Source organism: Carlito syrichta, unplaced genomic scaffold (genome assembly GCF_000164805.1).
Source record: "Carlito syrichta isolate Samal-C Ts95f unplaced genomic scaffold, Tarsius_syrichta-2.0.1 Scaffold308800, whole genome shotgun sequence".
Taxonomy (NCBI): domain Eukaryota; kingdom Metazoa; phylum Chordata; class Mammalia; order Primates; family Tarsiidae; genus Carlito; species Carlito syrichta.
The window spans coordinates 293,748-311,323 of record NW_007252896.1 but is presented as its reverse complement, the minus strand read 5'-3'; the positions used below and the strand labels follow the sequence as shown (position 1 = coordinate 311,323).

The 17,576-nt window shown below is 42.2% G+C and overlaps 1 protein-coding gene across 1 annotated transcript in view; it reads left to right on the top strand.

The window, feature by feature from the left end:
• Positions 1–918: 918 nt before the first annotated feature.
• The window catches only part of KIF26B (kinesin family member 26B), a 286,675-nt gene continuing 270,017 nt past the window's right edge, over positions 919–17,576 (top strand). Inside the window, exons 1-2 of the mRNA XM_021716370.1 lie at positions 919–951; positions 1,110–1,643. Coding sequence (XP_021572045.1) covers positions 919–951; positions 1,110–1,643 — 567 coding nt within the window. The remainder of the gene's footprint in view (positions 952–1,109; positions 1,644–17,576) is intronic.

The window sequence follows — 17,576 nt, the reverse complement described above, 5'->3', positions numbered from 1 at the left end:
TGGGATTACAGGCATTGAGCCACTGTGCCTGGAAAGACTTTTTAATGGTAGTTTTAGATGAAGTTTTTGGGGAAAAGTATCTTGGATTGTTCATCAGGGAGATATTTTTGTTTTACTGGGTCAGGATATCAGATGCACAGTTAGACTCAGCCAGCTTGCTGTGGGGCAAATGGTAAACATGAGTAAACCTGCAGAGATTTGTTGGGCCACTGGCGCAGGCTAGATCTTTGGTCCAGAGTCTGTTTGGTTTGATTTTCTTCCAATGGCACTTAGCACACAACGCTGATGAGGCCAAGACTTTCTTAGAATAAAATCTCTGTTCCAGGTCACAAGTAGCACCAACATCTGTTACCGGCTTTTTTTCTTTTCTTTTTTTTTTTTTTTTTTTTTGAGTTGGAGTCTCACTCTGTCACCCAGACTGGAGTGCAGTGGCCGCTCCCGGCCACCACAGCCTCGACCTGCTGGGCTCCGGCGATCCTTTCGCCTCAGCCTTACGAGTAGACGGAATTACAGGTACGCACTACCACACCTGGCTAATTTTTTGGTTTATTGTAGAGATGAGGTCTCGCCTGACCAGGCGGGTCTCGAACCCGCGGGCTCAGGCAATCCACTCACCTCAGCATCCCAAAGGCGTGGGATTACAGGCTGAGCCACCGTTACCAGCTTTCTATGGGTAACAGGGGGCAGGAGGCCACAGTACATTGGTTCAGAATGATTGTACCCATCCCCCATCCTACCTGAACACACATTTACATCTTCTGATTGAACACTTTGGCTGGGTCCAGGCATGGCTATAATTCTTCAGTGGACACCAAAATAAGAATGTTCTTATTTGACTGGCATGGTAAGGAAGATACTTAGAAATCTTTCTTAAAAACTTCTTTAACGTTTTCACTATAAAATTCTTATATTTGTCAAATGTGTTTGTCAGCCTTAGAGGCTTTGCTGCCAGTACGGCTTCCCGTTTCTGTTGGATGCCAATCAAACAATCAAACTCTTTAAATATGTCTAGGGTTTAACTCGTAAACCAGACATCAGAACTGTACTTATTATCCTTGAATTACAGGTTTGCTTTCTTTCTTTTTTTTTCCTGCTTCCTTGTTCTCCAGGACCCTGCTTTCTCAGCTGTGATTCACGACAAACTCCAGGTCCCCAACACTATCCGGAAGGCATGGAATGACCGGGACAACCGCTGTGACATTTGTGCCACACACCTGAACCAGCTGAAGCAGGAGGCCATTCAGATGGTGGTGACCTTGGAGCAGGCAGCAGGCAGTGAGCACTATGATGCTTCGCCTGGCTCACCCCCACCGCTCTCCACCATCCCTGCCCTGGTGGGGTCCCGGCATGTGGGTGGGCTCCAGCAGCCCAGGGACTGGGCCTTTGTGCCTGCCCCCTATGCCACCTCCAACTACACAGGCTTCGTCAACAAGCATAGCAGCAAACCCAACAGCCTTGGGGTCAGCAATGGAGCCGAAAAGAAGAGTGGGTCCCCAACCCATCAGGCCAAGGTCAGCCTCCAGATGGCCACCAGTCCCAGCAATGGGAACATCCTCAATTCAGTGGCCATCCAGGCTCACCAATACCTGGATGGTAGCTGGTCCCTGTCAAGAACCAATGGGGTCACCCTGTACCCGTACCAGGTAAGTAGCCTCTGTGAACAAGGAAGAGCAGGGTTGGCTAGAGTCAAAGCAGACAAGGGTTAGCACTGCCTTTCTCCACTTTCTGTGGCTGGGAACTCCCCAACTCAGAGCCTAACGTGGCCCTCACAGGGTTCTCATCAAGGTGGGCTTTAGCCGGGCCCACCTGCTTTGAGAGTGTGCCTACTGTTTCCTCCAAACCTTCCACTGCTGCCCTTTCCCTGCTCATTCAGTGTCCTCTTCCCGAGAGTTTCTCCTGGTCCAGGCGATGCCAAAGGCTTCCCAGCCAGCAGGTTCCCTGCATGGTGTGATGATTAAGAATGCAGGCCCTGGAGATGACAGGACTGGAATTCAAGCACTGACTTGTCCACTTACTAGCAGTGTGACCTTGCATAAGGTGTTTGCCCTATCTCAGGCTCAAATGGATATAAGTGGTGAGAATTAGATAAGGTAATATGTGCAAAACACAGAGCACAATATCTGACATATAGTAGGGGATTATTGTTGTGCTTGTTAAGAAAATTAATTTCTCAAATTTGAAATTAAGACAGCTAGGTAAGAGATTTTAAACCAAAGAATTTTGTGGGTCCCTGAAATCATGGTTTTAAAGAAATCTGTGGGTAGTGCTACGCATTAAGAATAAAATATACAAGGGACAAGTGATACAAGAGTCTATGGGATATGAGAGTACAATTGGTACTCTCCTTCTATTGTCTACACCTTCTAAAAGAGGTATAGACTCCCTTTCTAACCCCTCCTCTCTTGACAGACCTTAACCCTTTTCTATTTGCAACTCATCTCAAATACTGTTGCGGTTGGGTTGCCAAAGATATTTTTTCTTTTCCATTATTTAAATTAGCACATATCCCCAAGTTTCCCTATAGATATAAGAGAGCAGGTCTCAAATCTTCCAGAGAATCTTTAGAAATTGTCTTAATTTTTCCTGGATAGGTTTTTAATGTATGTGCTCTTTACGTCCCTGGCATCAGTGGTATAGGAATCAGCTGACTGTCACTAGAGTGGAAAGATGGCCATGGTCATGGGGTATATCAGTCAGGGAAGACAATTGATGTAACAAATGATCCTACAGATCTCAGGCTATTTCTCACCTGTGGCCCTGTCATAGTGGGTGTTTGGTGGGTGACCTGCTGCTGTGCGATGTGGGGACTCAGGCTTCTTCCATCAAATGTGTCACCATATTCCAGGAGCCTCAAGGGTCCTCCATCAGCTCTTCTATAGCCAGCCAGGAAATAGGGGAAGAGAAGGAGTAGAGAAGATCTTGCAGGGGAATTTTGGGGCCCAGCCTGACCTGGGAGGGAGGGATGTACATTGTTTCCATCCATATTCCAGTAGCAAGAATCCTGTCTTCTGGGCCCACCTTTCTGCAAGAGAAGCTGGGGTAGCCAATCTGCACATGACTCAGGAGAAAAAGAACTAAGTTGAATGAACACACCATAGTTTTGTTTCATGGGTAAAGGTGGAAGGAAACATAAAGCAAGTTAAATGTGCCTGAGAGAAATTCCTGGTGACTCCTCTAGGGTGTCTGAGAGGGAATATAGATTCTGTCTCTTGATGTCTTGAAAGAAAGTGGGAAATATTGGTCATTATCCTAAGAAGTTAGTGTTCTTGGATTGTCCAACTTTTCATTTACTGGGTGCTTTTTAAATTTACAAAATACAGTGCATACATCATTTTGTTTAACACCACAATAGGACTATGAGGTAGGAAGAGCAGATATCAGGTCTTCCTTTGACAGATGGGCAGTATGATGCTTAGAGAAATGGAATGACATGGCCACACAGCCAAAGACAGGACCAGCACTAGCTCTCCCTCGCCCAAGGGAACGGCTTTGCCTACCATGGCTGCTTCCAACTTTCCTGACTTGTCCCTCAGCAATCTCTTGTCAACATCTTTTCCAGATATGGTTCCTTTTCAGATATGTCCCAACAAAGAAAAGGACTCCTATTTTGAACTGCAGGGGATTCACTGCCACCTGACTTTTGGATGGGATTTTCTAGGTTGTGTATTTGATTAAAAAGAAGACTCAGTGGCATCTTGGGGGAAGTTTTATAGTCTAATCTTGAAAATAACTGTCTGGAGCACACAGAACAGAACTTCTTTTCACTATGGAATGATATGCTTTTTTGTTTGCAATTTTAAAATATACTATGTTGAAAATAATTTTTAAAAAAGTAGTACGTGTTTGTTGTAAAATAGAATTTAAAATACACGAAAAGGTGTACTTAAGACTTTAGAAGTCTACATCACCCAGAAATAAATTATGTAACATCTGGGTATATTTTCTCCTAGTACTTTATACACTGTTATAATTTGTCAAACTGTGACTAGGTTCAATTCTGTGACCTGCTTTTCACTTAATACATTGGGTGCTTTTTCCCATGTCATTATATGCTTTTTCTGAAATATGATCTTTAATGGTAGTAAAATATTCCATTATATGAATAGTATCCACTCTATGAGTATGTTCTAATTTATATAACCAAGCATCAATTATTAGAGTTTAGGTTTTTTGCCACTATAAATAAAATGCTCAACCCAGGCATGGTGGTTCACAACTGTAATCCCAGCACTTTGGGAGGCTGAGGCAAAAAGATTGCCTAAGAGTTTGAGACCAGCTTGAGCAATATAGCAAGACTTCATTTCTAAAAAAAATTTTTTTTAATTGCCGGGTATGGTGGCACATGTCCGTAGTCCCAGTTACTTGGGAGACTGAGGTGGAAGGATCACCCGAGCCCAGGAGTTTGAGGTTGCAGTGAGCTGTGATTGTGCCACTACACTCCAGCCTGGGCAACAGAGTGAGCCCCCCACTCAGAATAATCGTGGTATAACAACAACAACAACAATGATAACAGCAATAATTACTATTAATAAAATGCTCAGGTAAACATCCTTCTTCCCAGGTCATATTTTCAATACATCCCCTGGTTGTGCAAGCTGTGTACTCGTGTTACAAAAATGACTCACATTTCCCCTTCCACGACCCCAGAGTACCTGTAATCCATATCATAATAAGACTCAGCTGCTGCACCAGCGCTGATGAGCAAGAGTAGAGGAACAGAGACTGGTGCTTTCATATAAAATCTTCAAAGTGTGGTCAGAGTCTGTGTGAAAGGGGGAAATGCAGAGATGCTGCTTAAAAGGAAGGTTGGAGATCACTGATATATTACTTTTTTGGGTTTTTTTGAGTTGGAATCTCACTCCATCACCCAGGCTAGAGTGCGGTGGCACACTCATAGCCACCCCAGCATCGACTAGCTGGGCTCAGGCGATCCTTCTGCCTCAGTCTTCCAAGTAGCCAGAACTACAGGCACTTGCTACCACACCTGGCTAATTTAAAAAAAATTTATTGTAGAGATGAGGTCTCACCAAGTTGCCCAGACTGTTCTTGAAATTTTTTATTTGTACGATTCTATTCCTTCTCTCCCTCCTCATCCTCAGATAAAAGAGAATTTCCTGTACAAGAACAAGTATTTATTTATTTATGCATTGGAGTCTTACTCTGTCATCCAGACTGGAGTGCAGTGGCACAATTATGGCTCACTGCAGCCTTGACCTCCTGGGCTCAGGCGATCCTTCTACCTCAGCCTCCTTAGTAACTGGGACTACAGGCGTGTGCCACCTCACCCAGCTAATTTTTCTGTTTTTGGTAGAGACAAGTTCTCACCATGTTGCCTAGACTGGTCTCGAACTCCTGGACTCAAGTGATCCTCCTACCTCGGCTTCTTAAAGTGCTGGGATTATAGGCATGAGCCACCATGTATTGGCCTAAGTATTGGTTAAGCTCTAGCCAAATACTGTGCTAAGTGTTAGGTAAGCTACTGACTTGAGCTGGAAACCCAGGCTCCTGTCCTGAGGTCCTCATCATGGGAGAAGAGGTGGTAAACTGCCCATTATGAGGCAGGCAGGGGAGGGCAGAGTAGAGAGTTGTCCAGCTGCTCTGAGAACACGCAGAAGGTTCGTATCCCAGCCTAGGGGGAAAAGGTGGGTGGATGGGGCTAAACCCTAGATACAAAGATGATTCGCACAAGTCACCAACTTGAGATTGTCCTGGGTACTCTACATTGCTCCTTTCCAGCTTCAGAACAGATGGATTCATGCATTTCCCCTGAATCACAGTCAAAGGGACCAGAGGAAATCTCTCTGGGATAAAGTGATTTGGTGCTTGGCTCCAAGTCAGTGTCCCCTGTGTTGTGACTATGTCATCTTGATGGCCTGGCGTGGGGGCTCTGGGTCTAGCCAGACTGAGTGTCTCCTGCTGTGGACATCTCCCTGTAGTAAATATTCTGCAGTTCACAGTCTAGCCAGCTTGTCAGAGATGGTTGGCTGCTCCGAAAGCTGACCTCATTTTTCCTGTTCACCCATACTCCCACTTCCCTCCCCGTAGAGCAGATGGCCTCTGGATTAGTGCCAAAGCTGTTGCCTGGGCAGAGAAGCATCTAGACGTTGTCACCATCAAGGGTGCTGTTCCACACCCACAGAACCAAGCCTATGAGGGAGAAGAGGACACCTGCCGCTCTGCAGTTTAGATTCCATGAGATGAAAAAGATGAGGACAGGTTCTCTTTTTTTTTTTTTTAAAGAAAGAAAAGTTTATTTAAAAGTAAATTAAAGAGAGAAAGAGAAGGAAGAAAGAAGGTTCACCTCCCCAAGGTGGGGGAGGGGGAACAAAGCCAGGAAGCATGGCGACAGCCATGGCTCAGTGAGCACATGGCCACACCAGACTCTAGCAAGACAATGGCCCGAGGACAGGTTTTCTTACAGTGAGCCTGGTGAAACTTTTGTCATATGGGTGACAAAAAGATCCCTCACATCCCTCAATTTCTGCTGCCCTCACCACTGTATCATAATCTTTGAAGGTTACTGTAGGAAGATTTTTTCTTTTCTTTTGCTATATCCTTCATGTTTCTAAAGTAGCTCCAGAAAGAGCAGGAACATATAAGCATCACAGACAAATATGAGTCTATCCAGAGAAGTAAGAAAAAGAGTAATTAGGAGGCAGTGAAATTACATCAGAAATATTGAACAAACCACAAAGATACTTTCTCATTAAATATCTTAGCAAATTGGTTGTGTAGGCAACGATAAGGTGGACCCTTTCAAAGAAAGATTTTTATCTGTTAACCTGCAGACAATTAGCACAGTCTATACATACACACAGAAAGCAGAAAATGCTCTAGAACCTTCTCTTGACCACATGGCATTTTGACTTTGAAATGACATGTCTAGATTAATTCTTTGCAGTCATTTATAAATTAATTACCTCCTTCTGAATGGTAAGTGCCTTTGTTGTTTTACATTCATTATGGTAAATAACCACAGGAAAGACTGTACACATAATGCAAGATCATAGACTGTTGGTGTTGGAATCCACTTCTGTAGGATGGTAGATAACTGGCTTTTGCATCATGGAGGGAGATTTGGAGACAGAGTCCCACCTGAGTTCAAGTCTGTGACTCCAGCAACTGTTGAACCACAGTTTAGTAGCTTAACATCTTAGTTTGTTTCCTTACCTGTGAAATTCCTACTTTACAAGGTGACTGTAGGGAACAATTAAGAAAAAAGGTGTGAAAATATTTTATAAGGTTACAAAGCAGGAACATCAGTATTAATTATCTATTTCAACTCCCTTATTTACCAGAGGAGAAACCTGAGGCTGAGAGGTTTGAAGTTTCTTTTGTTCACAATTTTCTAAATCCTAGTTTGATCCCTTTTGCTAGATCACAAAAGCATTGAGAACAGGGATCCGTTTTATTCTCATGCCTCACAGCAACTAATATGTGCAAATGTGGCTGTCATTAGAGAAAGCTCCAATCTCAGGAGAACACTAAAGTTATTTCTTATGACTGGCCCTTGTGTAGGAAACAAGATTTTTGGTAGAAATCACCAGTTATCTGACCCCGAGCTAATCTAACCTGAAATGTTTTAAAGATCATAAGTCCTTGGATGCAATGAAAATTATCAAGGTGGCATTTTGATGTCACCCTCAATACAGGGGCATTTGAAAGGGTAGAAGAACTTCATTTCACAGGATTGCGATAAATTGAACTTGTCAAGAAAAGTCAAGAAGTGTTAGATTAACATATAAGTAATAAATCCATAATGGATCATTAATGCAATGAAGTTATTCAATGTGCATTCCATGAGTTGAAGGAAAATGTCTTCAATAAAAATTATCCTGCTTTCTCATAAAACATCTGTTGGAATCAATGTCAGAGATAATGCTAGATTGAGCTCTGACTGAAGTCATTGTGGGATTATCTCTATTACATCTTTAGAAATAATTATGCCTATTAAGCAGTCATTAATGGACTTTACATTTTAAGATACAGCACAAAAGGAAAAGCAGCACCAACCTTGAAACATATCAAAGTTTGCTAAACTGCAGGACCTCTGCAGTGCCTAAAATTTGCTCCCCAGAGATTGGAAGCCTTGGTGGTGGGAGGACTAGGCGCTGGCTTTTTTTTTTTTTTTTTTTAAAGAGACAGGGTCTAGCTACGTTGCCCAGGCTGGTCTCAAACTCCTCAGCTCAAGTGGTCCTCCCACTGTAGCCTCCTGAATAGCTGGGATTACAGGCATGTGTCACTGAGCCTGGTGGTGCTGGCACCTTTTATGGAGGACTACCAGATGCCCCTCCAGGAGGAAGGTGAAACTCTGTGAAGCCCACTGAGTGCTGTTGTGCTCAGGGGCTTGGTTTATGGTGGATTCATGGAAACCAGAAGTCCACGTTCTACTACAGCTGATGTCAGGGATAGTGGAGGGGAGATGAGGTAGACACATGCTCCTCCTGGATGAACTTTTCAGGAAGATGCAGGGGTAGATGTTTGCAGCAGGTCAGCTCTCCAAAGCCCAGACACTTTTTCTCTGAAATATGCAATATTTGCTTGTGCCCAGTCAGAGCAACAACATAAGATGTCACTATTAGACAAATTATGACATTGAAAAGATTCTTTGTTTTGTTTTTTTTTTTTGAGTTGGAGTCTCACTCAGTCGCCCAGACTGGAGTGCAGTGGCTGCTCCCGGCCACCGCAGCCTCACCTGCTGGGCTCCGGCGATCCTTCCGCCTCAGCCTTCCGAGTAGCCCATGGGTTTTGTTTTCTCCTGTTTATAGATGGTCAAAGGGGTATTAGATTATCTTTATACTTTTTCACAAATCATCAACACAGGAAAAGGAATCAGTTTGCATTTTCAGTCATGGATAGAAAGAACAGTTCTCAAGGATATAGTGTTCAGGGTAAAATTTCAAGAGGTCACATCTCATGAAGAGAGGTAGGGCCATGGTCCCAAACTTCATCAGGTCATTTTCTTGGTGTGGTAAGCTGAATAAGGGTCTCCCAAAGATGTCCACATCCTAATCCCCATAGTCTGTGGATGCGTTTACCTTATATAGTAAAGGAGACTTTACAGATATGATTAAGTTAAGGCTCTTGAGATGAACATTTATCTTTTATTGTCTCGGTGGGCCCTGTGCACTCATAAAGGTCCTTAAAAGAGGGAGCCAGGGCCAGGTACAGTGGCTTATACCTGTAATCCCAACATTTTGGAAGGCCAAGGTAAAAGGATTGCTTGAACCCAGGAATTTGAGACCAGCCTAGGCAACATAGTGAGACCTTATCTCTACAAAAAATTGACCAGGGATGGTGGTGTGTGGTTGTAGTTCCAGCTACTTGGGAGGCTGAGGTGGAAGGATCACCTGAGCCCAGGAGGTCAAGGCTGTGGTGAGCTGTGATTGGACCTCCCGCCTGGGTGACAGAGTTAGACCCTGACTTAAAAAAAAAAAAGAGGCAGAAAGATCAGAGCCAAAGAAAGGAGATGGAAGGACAGAAGTTGAGTTGTGAGAGAAGAGAAGATGTAACCCTGCAGTCCTTGATAATGGAGGAAGGAGCCACAAGCCAAGAAGTAAAGGCAGTCTCCAGAAGCTGGCAAAGGCAAGGAATTATTCTCTTCTAGAGCCTCCAGAAGGAGCCATCCCTGCAGACCCATTTTAGACTTCTGACCTCCAGAACTTGAAGAGAATAAATCTGTGTTGTTTTAAGCTGCTAAATGTATAGTAGTTTGAATCAGCAGCCATAGGAAACTAATATCCCTGGTAAGCATTTGGTCATTGAACAGCTTGGTAAGGAGAAGCAAGGTGGGGTATACAGACCGAGAAAACTGGCAGGATGGCCCACAACATGGGCTTTTTATCCCACACAACAGACTCCATTACCCTGTGGATCGGTCAGATTGTTTCATTTGGGTGCCTCCACAGAATGAGAGGTTACTCATACTGCACCGCTGGTTTTCAATTGTCTCAGATTTCCCTATTGTTATAGAATCATAATAACAAGCATACCACAGCCACCCTCCATTGGTAGCTAGTAATTACCATTATGTAAGTCTCGTACTGTTGAAACTGCAGAAATCATTCCACACTGGGGGTGGAAAGGGTAGAAGGGATGGGAGGGGTATGGAGAGACTTGACTGAAACGGTGTAGAAGGAAGTTCATCTTCTCTGTGGGGTTTAACCTGATAGAAGGGGGTTTGATAGAACTACCCCACTAATAATTCTTACCTCATCTAGTAAAAATCTTGAGAGTCAAATGCATTTGAAAGCACTTTAGAAATTGTTGAACAAAATGTTGGTCTCACTTTTTGTCTGGTAGGAAGAAGACAGCCATTGGGGATTTGGGAGCAGGAGAATGAGAAAACGTCCTTGCTTGAAAGCAGGAGTTCTCCATACTGGCTGCACATTAGAATCACTTGGGAGATTTTTCGAAAATCCTAATGCCTAAGCCGCATTCCAGATCGATTAAATGAGAATATCTGTGGATGGATATCATGTTCTTTGGTTGGCCCTTGGTTTGAACTGACAGGGCCAAGAACCACTGCTTTAAGAAACATTTCATCTGGCACTGGGGCAGTAACAGGAAGATGATAGGTAGGTAAGTAGATAGACAGGCAGACTTAATTTCCTAGGGCTACCATAACAATTACTACAAACTAGGTGGCTTAAAACAACCAAAATTTATTCTCATAGCTCTGGAGTCTAGAAGTTCAAAATCAGGGTACTGGCAGGGCTTTGCTCCCTTTGAAAGTTCTAGGGAAGAATTCCTCCCCACCTCATCCAGCTTCCAATGACTCTAGGCATTCCTTGGTTTTTGATGCATCACTCCAATTTCTGCCTCTCTCTTCATGTGGCCACCTGTCTCTCTGTGTCATCTCCCCCTCTTGCAAGGATATAAGTGATGTCTCCCTAATCCAGTATGATCTCATCTCAATTCTTAACTAATTGTGTCTATAAAGACTATTTCTAAATAAGAGCACATTCTGAAGTTCTAAATGGACATGAATTTGGGGGGAGTTCGCTATTCAACCCACAATAGATAGATTAGATGGATGGATGGATAGATAGATAGATAGATAGATAGATAGATAGATAGATAGATAGATAGATAGATGATAGACAAATCAGAGTTGAGAAGTAAGGGTTATGTAGGCTCCTTTCTTGGTGAAGAAGGAACAGTTGGAGGTGTCCACAGCTGGTCTGCAGTGGAGGCCTCCCATTCATCTTCTTTGGTTGGAGAGGAATAAATAGAACAACTGGAAAAGATAAAAACAAAGTGAAGAGAGGGTGGGAAGTGTCATCTTCATATACACCCTTATACAGCTGGAGGGGAACACCTCAAGAGCCAGACAAAATGAAAAAATATTTAGAGATAAGGTCAAATGATCAACTGATACACCTGAGGTTTTTGAGGGGAGGGAGGGATGGAATAACAGCCTCCTCTTTTGGACTTATAAAATACACTTGAAGTCATTTGTGCTTTCACAACCGTGGGTAGACATGTACCAGCACTTCTGGGAACGCTAGCTGGGAGTAGATCACTTCATTTGAGGGCCTTGTCTGGCCAGGGTTAGAGGAGCCTCATCCTTTTCTACTGGCAAAGCTGATAGTCTGGGCTAAGTTGGTCGAATGGTCTATATTTTTGTTGTCCTCCTTTAGAAATATTTCTAGGCTCTAGAAAGACGTAGGCAAGATGCTGTGTGCCTTAAGACAGATTTTCTTAGTTTGCATCCCCTCTTCCTTTTTTGTATGGGTGAATGGAGCAGGTGGGAAGAGGTATAAGGAATGTGGTGGTTGTCACCCAAGCACAGGAGGAATTACTTCCCCTCTCTACCTCTGGCTGTCCCAGGAGAGGCTTGGGTGGAGGCTGGAGGTGAAATCCCTCAGAGAGAAGATTGCCTAGATGTAGATGCTTTTTCAGTTATCTTTTGCTTTAGACAGCCTCACATCCTTTCTATTTCAGCCATCTTCCCCTGTCCTCGCTTCCTCAGGCAAAATTTTCACTTTCTTATAGAGTTGAGGAAAAGAGCTAAGGAGAATCCACACTCCACAGCGAGTTGGCTGGGGGAAACAATAGCTACTGCTTTTTTCATTTTAATGACAAGGCAAACAGATTGTTTTAGAAAGTCTGAGGCTGATGTGTATCAATGATTTTATCCAAGTCTCACACAATGAGGGGCTAGAGTCTAGGGTCATGCTGGATTTGCTGCTCATGCACCAGAAATAAAATCCAGCTTTCTTGCTTATTGTGTGACCTCCAGCAGACTTCTTAACTGTTATGTGTCTTCATTTTCTCCTCTGCAAAGTGGAAAGTTGCAGAAGTGTTATGGGGATCATATGAGATCGTGTGTGTTGAATACTTAGCATTGTTTCTGATACCTGGCAACCTCTCAGTTAAGTTCACTGAACCCTCAAATGCTATCTTCTTTTAGTTGATTCAAGTTCACATGACTCAGGATGGATGGAACCAGGGCTCTCTTTTCCAGTATAAGAACCAGTGGTAAACTGGGCATGGTAGCACACACCTGTAGTCCCAGCTACTCAGGAGGCTGGGGCAGGAGGATCATTTGAGCCCATGAGGTCGAGGCTGCAGTGAACTGTGATTGTGTCACTGTACTCCAGCCCAGGGGACAGAGCGAGACTCTTTCTCTAAAGAAAAAATGAAACAGGAAAAGGAACCAGAGGTAGATGAAGAAATAACACCAGATCCACAAAATGAATATCAAGTACATAAAATGTTATCCCTCAACTCAGAAAACACCAGCCCCCTCCTCTACATATGACTGGAAATCAGCTTTCTATTTATATGTCATATCTTACGTAGGAATGTCATATTTTAAAGTAGAAATTATCTCATTCCACCCATAGTGAAGTAATTGATAAAATACTGCAAAACTCATTGACCAACTTTTCCTTCTATTTGAAGACCTTTCTAAGGGAGAAGAGGAAGCAGCATATGGACTTGAATCATTTAAATTTCTACATAGTAGTGGAATGGTCACATTAAAATGATTCCAAAGAGTAAAACCTGATTATTTTGGAATTAATTTGAATTATCAAGTAATTCAGGCCTAACTTATGATTGTCTTGGAATGAATGCTTTGAAATGGATGATTCAGGCCTTCGATTCTTACTTTGTTTATATGCTTACGGCACCAAATCATTTTAATATATTTGCTTTCTTATTCCTTTACATCTTCTAAAATATAAATTTAAAAATTATTATAAAATTTGAAGTTTTTAAGTTATTGAATAATTGTAGTCTTCTCCTTACCTATCCCACCCTAGACATCCACTTAATTAATTTCAAATTGAGATTTTACTGTGGTAAGTCTTTAGCGTGACAAATTAGCATGCCTTTATCTTATAGAGGTATTTGTGAGGATTAGTTAATGAGTCATATATTTCGTATGCCTAAGTCACTCCCAGGGAGTAATTGAGTTGTTTAGGAAGCATATTAGTCACCATCTTTAAGACTCTGGAGACTGTTTAGTACATTTCTGCTGCACGACTGGCCTTGAAGAGTTAACATATCTTTCAATGGCTTATCTGAGAGCCTGGGCATGACTGAGACACTGGGGAGAAAAAATGTACCGTATAAAAAGCAAACAGAGTAGCAGCCACATCTGTGTTCAAGACTATGGCCAGGAGTTTTCTAATTAGATGACTAAGCTGAGCCAACCTGACAGTTTCCATCACCTTAGCAAGGCTGGTTTCCACAGTCCAGTAGGCTGTGAGGAGCAATCTCATTGGGAAGACTGAACCCATTAGCTTGTTCATGACAAGGGTTTCCTTTTGGTTAAAGCAAACAGATCTCAGACATAAGAAGCAAGACTGGAAAGTCACCTTCATGAGTGACAGGTGACAAAACTGAAGCCCAGGCATGTCAAGTGACCTGCCCAAGGTCACACGGCTAGGAAATGACAGAGGGGAGTCAAACACAGGTCTCCTGTGCACTTGCCCCTGCCCCCACTGCCCTCCTGAGGGAAGGAGGCCAGTTCCTCAGATTGGTCAAATATTCAGCCTTCCTGGGAGTGCCACCCACGGCACATAATCCTAACATGATTTCTTGGGGTTGATTCGGGGCAACTAGGATTTCCAAGCCAGGTTGCACGCTTTATTGTTTTGTACAGTCATGTAGAAATAAATGCCCTGTGTTACATCTCTTCATGGGGATGTGGGGAGGATGGGGATAAAGTCTGAGTCAAAATGGTCCAAAAAAACCCCCAAACGAATAAAAGGCTATGTAAGCAATGCTGCCATCTAGTGAAGTATTCTTTAGCTTACCTAAGAGATAGGCTCAAATAGGCTTAACTGAATCCCACCATAAAGTATTTCTGTTTCCTAAGATTAATAAAAGGAGCCGAGTCCATTTCCTTACCAATAATGTGGTCCTTATTTAACAGAGGAGCATATGGTTAAATTCAGTGTCCCGACACACACTCTTTGGAAAGAACCTTGTTGCCTTAAAGATCTTCCATGAAAATGGAATTCGTTTTGGCAGAGTTAGAAAGGCCATACTGATCTGCAGTGAATTCTGGCTCACCTATTTGTTAGCTGAGTAATATTTCTTGCTGTTGTTGGTTTTAAATTGTGGTAAATACACATAAAATTTATCATTTTAATTGTTTTTAAGTGTATAGTTCTGTGGCATTAGGTATATTCACATTGTTGTGTAACCATCACCACCGTCCATCTTCAGAACTCTTGATACTCTGCTTCAATTATTTTGGGTATATATACCCAGAAGAGGAATTGTTGATCATATGGTAATTCTGTTTTTATTTGCTGAGGAACTGCCATACTGTTTTCCACAGCAGCTGTGCCATGTTGCATTCCCACTGTTTTACATTCCCTTTCCTCTGTACATAAGGGCTCCAGTTTCTCCACATCCACTCCAACACTTCTAGTTTTCCGTTTTTTCCTTTTGATGGTAGCCATCCTAATGGGTGCGAGGTGATATCTCACTGTGGTTTTGATTTGCCTAATTATTAGTGATGCTTAACGTCTTTTCGTGCCTCTTGGCCATTTGTAAGTGGAGTGATATATGGTAAATGACTTGACCACTCAAAGCCTCAATTTCCTCTTCTGTAGTATGAGGATTAAGGATACTATCTATCCCCTAGTACAGTATCTATCTCTTAAGATTCTTGTGAAGATCAAGTTCATCATTGTAAAAAAAATGAACTTTTTTAGTTTTGTTCACTGTTCGAATCTGTTTTGAGATTATATATATATTTATATAAATTATTTTGTATATAAATTTTATATATTTATACATTTAAATATAAATAAATGTATTTATATGGTTATATAAATATATACTTAAATTTATAAATATATAAAATTTATGTACAAAAATAATTTATATAAATTATAAAACATATATATATTTATATCCTTATATAAATATATATATGTGTATACACACACACACACACACACACACACACACACACAGAGAGAAATGCAAGCTTCTACACCGATTAGTTCTATAAAGTCAACCCGCACAGAGTGTGGCTGTCTGCCTTATTACAACCTAACAACACATTTAGGATGAGGTAAACACACCTGAAATAATTAACATGCCTCTGAAAAATAATGGTGAAACTGATGAATTTTAAAAACGGAGGCACCATTCTCTCATATCTGAACATGATATGGCTCTGTTTTAGCAGTCATCTCATGATTAATATCTTGAACATAGTCTTTCTGCACAGCCCACTCTATAGCTTAGAGATTCATTCATAGCCCACTTCAAAGGCAGCTGAACCCGTGTATTGGAGTTTCTGTTGAAGACAACAGTTTTTTGTTTTCTTCTAAGGACAGATTGTACTTTCTCATCTAAATAGCCTTTTTGATAGAATGCAGGTGCTTCAAGGGATTAACTGCTGCTATTAGGCTAGGTGGCCCGCTCTCTCCACACACTGTTCAAACGGCCAGTGCTTTATCATAGTTTATGAAACTGGCAATTTAGAAGCAGCAACCACTTTGTTGAGTCCATTAGGAGCGAAGACAAGGATCGGTAGCAGAGAAATGAAAATTCTTGTGCACAAATAATGAGCTGAAAAGATGAGTGGAGGTTGCCAATGCTTTCTGAAGAAAATGCGGGCAGGAGGTGCTGTCCTCCAGTGAGCGTAGTTTAGAAGCTTTACTCTTCCAGAAAAAGCGCTGCCAATCCACTCTCTACTGAGGAAGTGATTCACTGACTGTCCCTGAATGTGTGCCTGGGTTGCTGAAGCTTGCAGGGAGTGTTTCAGCCCTTGAAAGGGCCTTTCCTTTGGGAGAACTGTGGAGACAATAAAGAGAGTGCAAGCACTAAAATCTTAATTCCATTCCCACTTCTACCACTTTCACTGTGACCTTGGGCAGTTTTTCCAGCTGCAGAGAGAATACCAGCAGCCCCTTGCTGCTCTTGGTGTTGTCAGCCTGTGGGCAGACACCTAACACTTCACATCTCCCATCGGTATGCTCCTACTCACCTAGGTTTTGTTTCTTTTCAAAGTTACCAAGTCCCTGTCTCTCGACTTTGGGAGCCATCTGTGAATATCATTAACTTAGTATTATGATAATAATCATAGCTAACATTTGAGTACTCACTGTGTGACAGATAGCGTGCTGAGTGCTTTGTCTATATGAAGGAAGTTAAGCTTCATATCACTCCCTGAAGTATAGTGGATGATTATTCTCATTTTAAAGATGAGGAAACCAAAGTACAACTTAATAGAAATAGACCTCACCACCTGCACAGAAGAATTACATAATTCTGGACTCCTAAATATTTAGTCAACAAATGTTTTACTGAGCATTTACTTAGTTATTGGTTGGAATTAAGAAGATCGGTAGACATTATTTCTACAAGTTAATAATCATTTAAGTTTTAAGTTAATAGTAAACTTGGTTAGGAGATCTGGTTGTATCTGATTTGAAATATTAAGGAAGTCCTATCCTCAGGATTATTCATCTTTAGGTACACAGTCCCCAGTCTTCATTCTTACCTTCCCTTTACACAGCTTCTTTTTTTAAAAATGTTAAATTACACAGTCATCTCTTGCTGGTTCTGAGACCTAATTATCTAGCTTATAAATTATTCACATTTTCCCCCTCACCCACCCCTCTCTTTTGAATTCTATCACAGTTTATTTGCATTCCTAGGAATGGGTAGGCAAAAGAAATAAAAGAACTCAGTGAAAATCTGTTAATTCTGTCATGCATTAGCAACTTACACAAAAGATTTGGCAGAAAAGGAAATGGGAACTAAGATAGAGTATTTACTTATTTATTTATTTATTTAATTAAAAAAAATTTTTTTTTTTGAGTTGAAGTCTCACTCTGTCCCCCAGACTGGAGTGCAGTGGCCGCTCCTGGCCACCGAGCCTTGACCTACTGGGCTCCGGCGATCTTTCCGCCTCAGCCTTCCAAGTAGCTGAAATTACAGGCGCGCGCTACCACGCCTGGCTAATTTTTTGATTTATTGTAGAAATGAGGTCTCAATCAGCCGAGCATGGTAGTGCGTGCCTGTGATTCTGGCTGCTCGGAAGGCTGAGGCGGAAGGATCGCTGGAGCCCAGCAGGTAGAGGCTGCAGTGGCCGG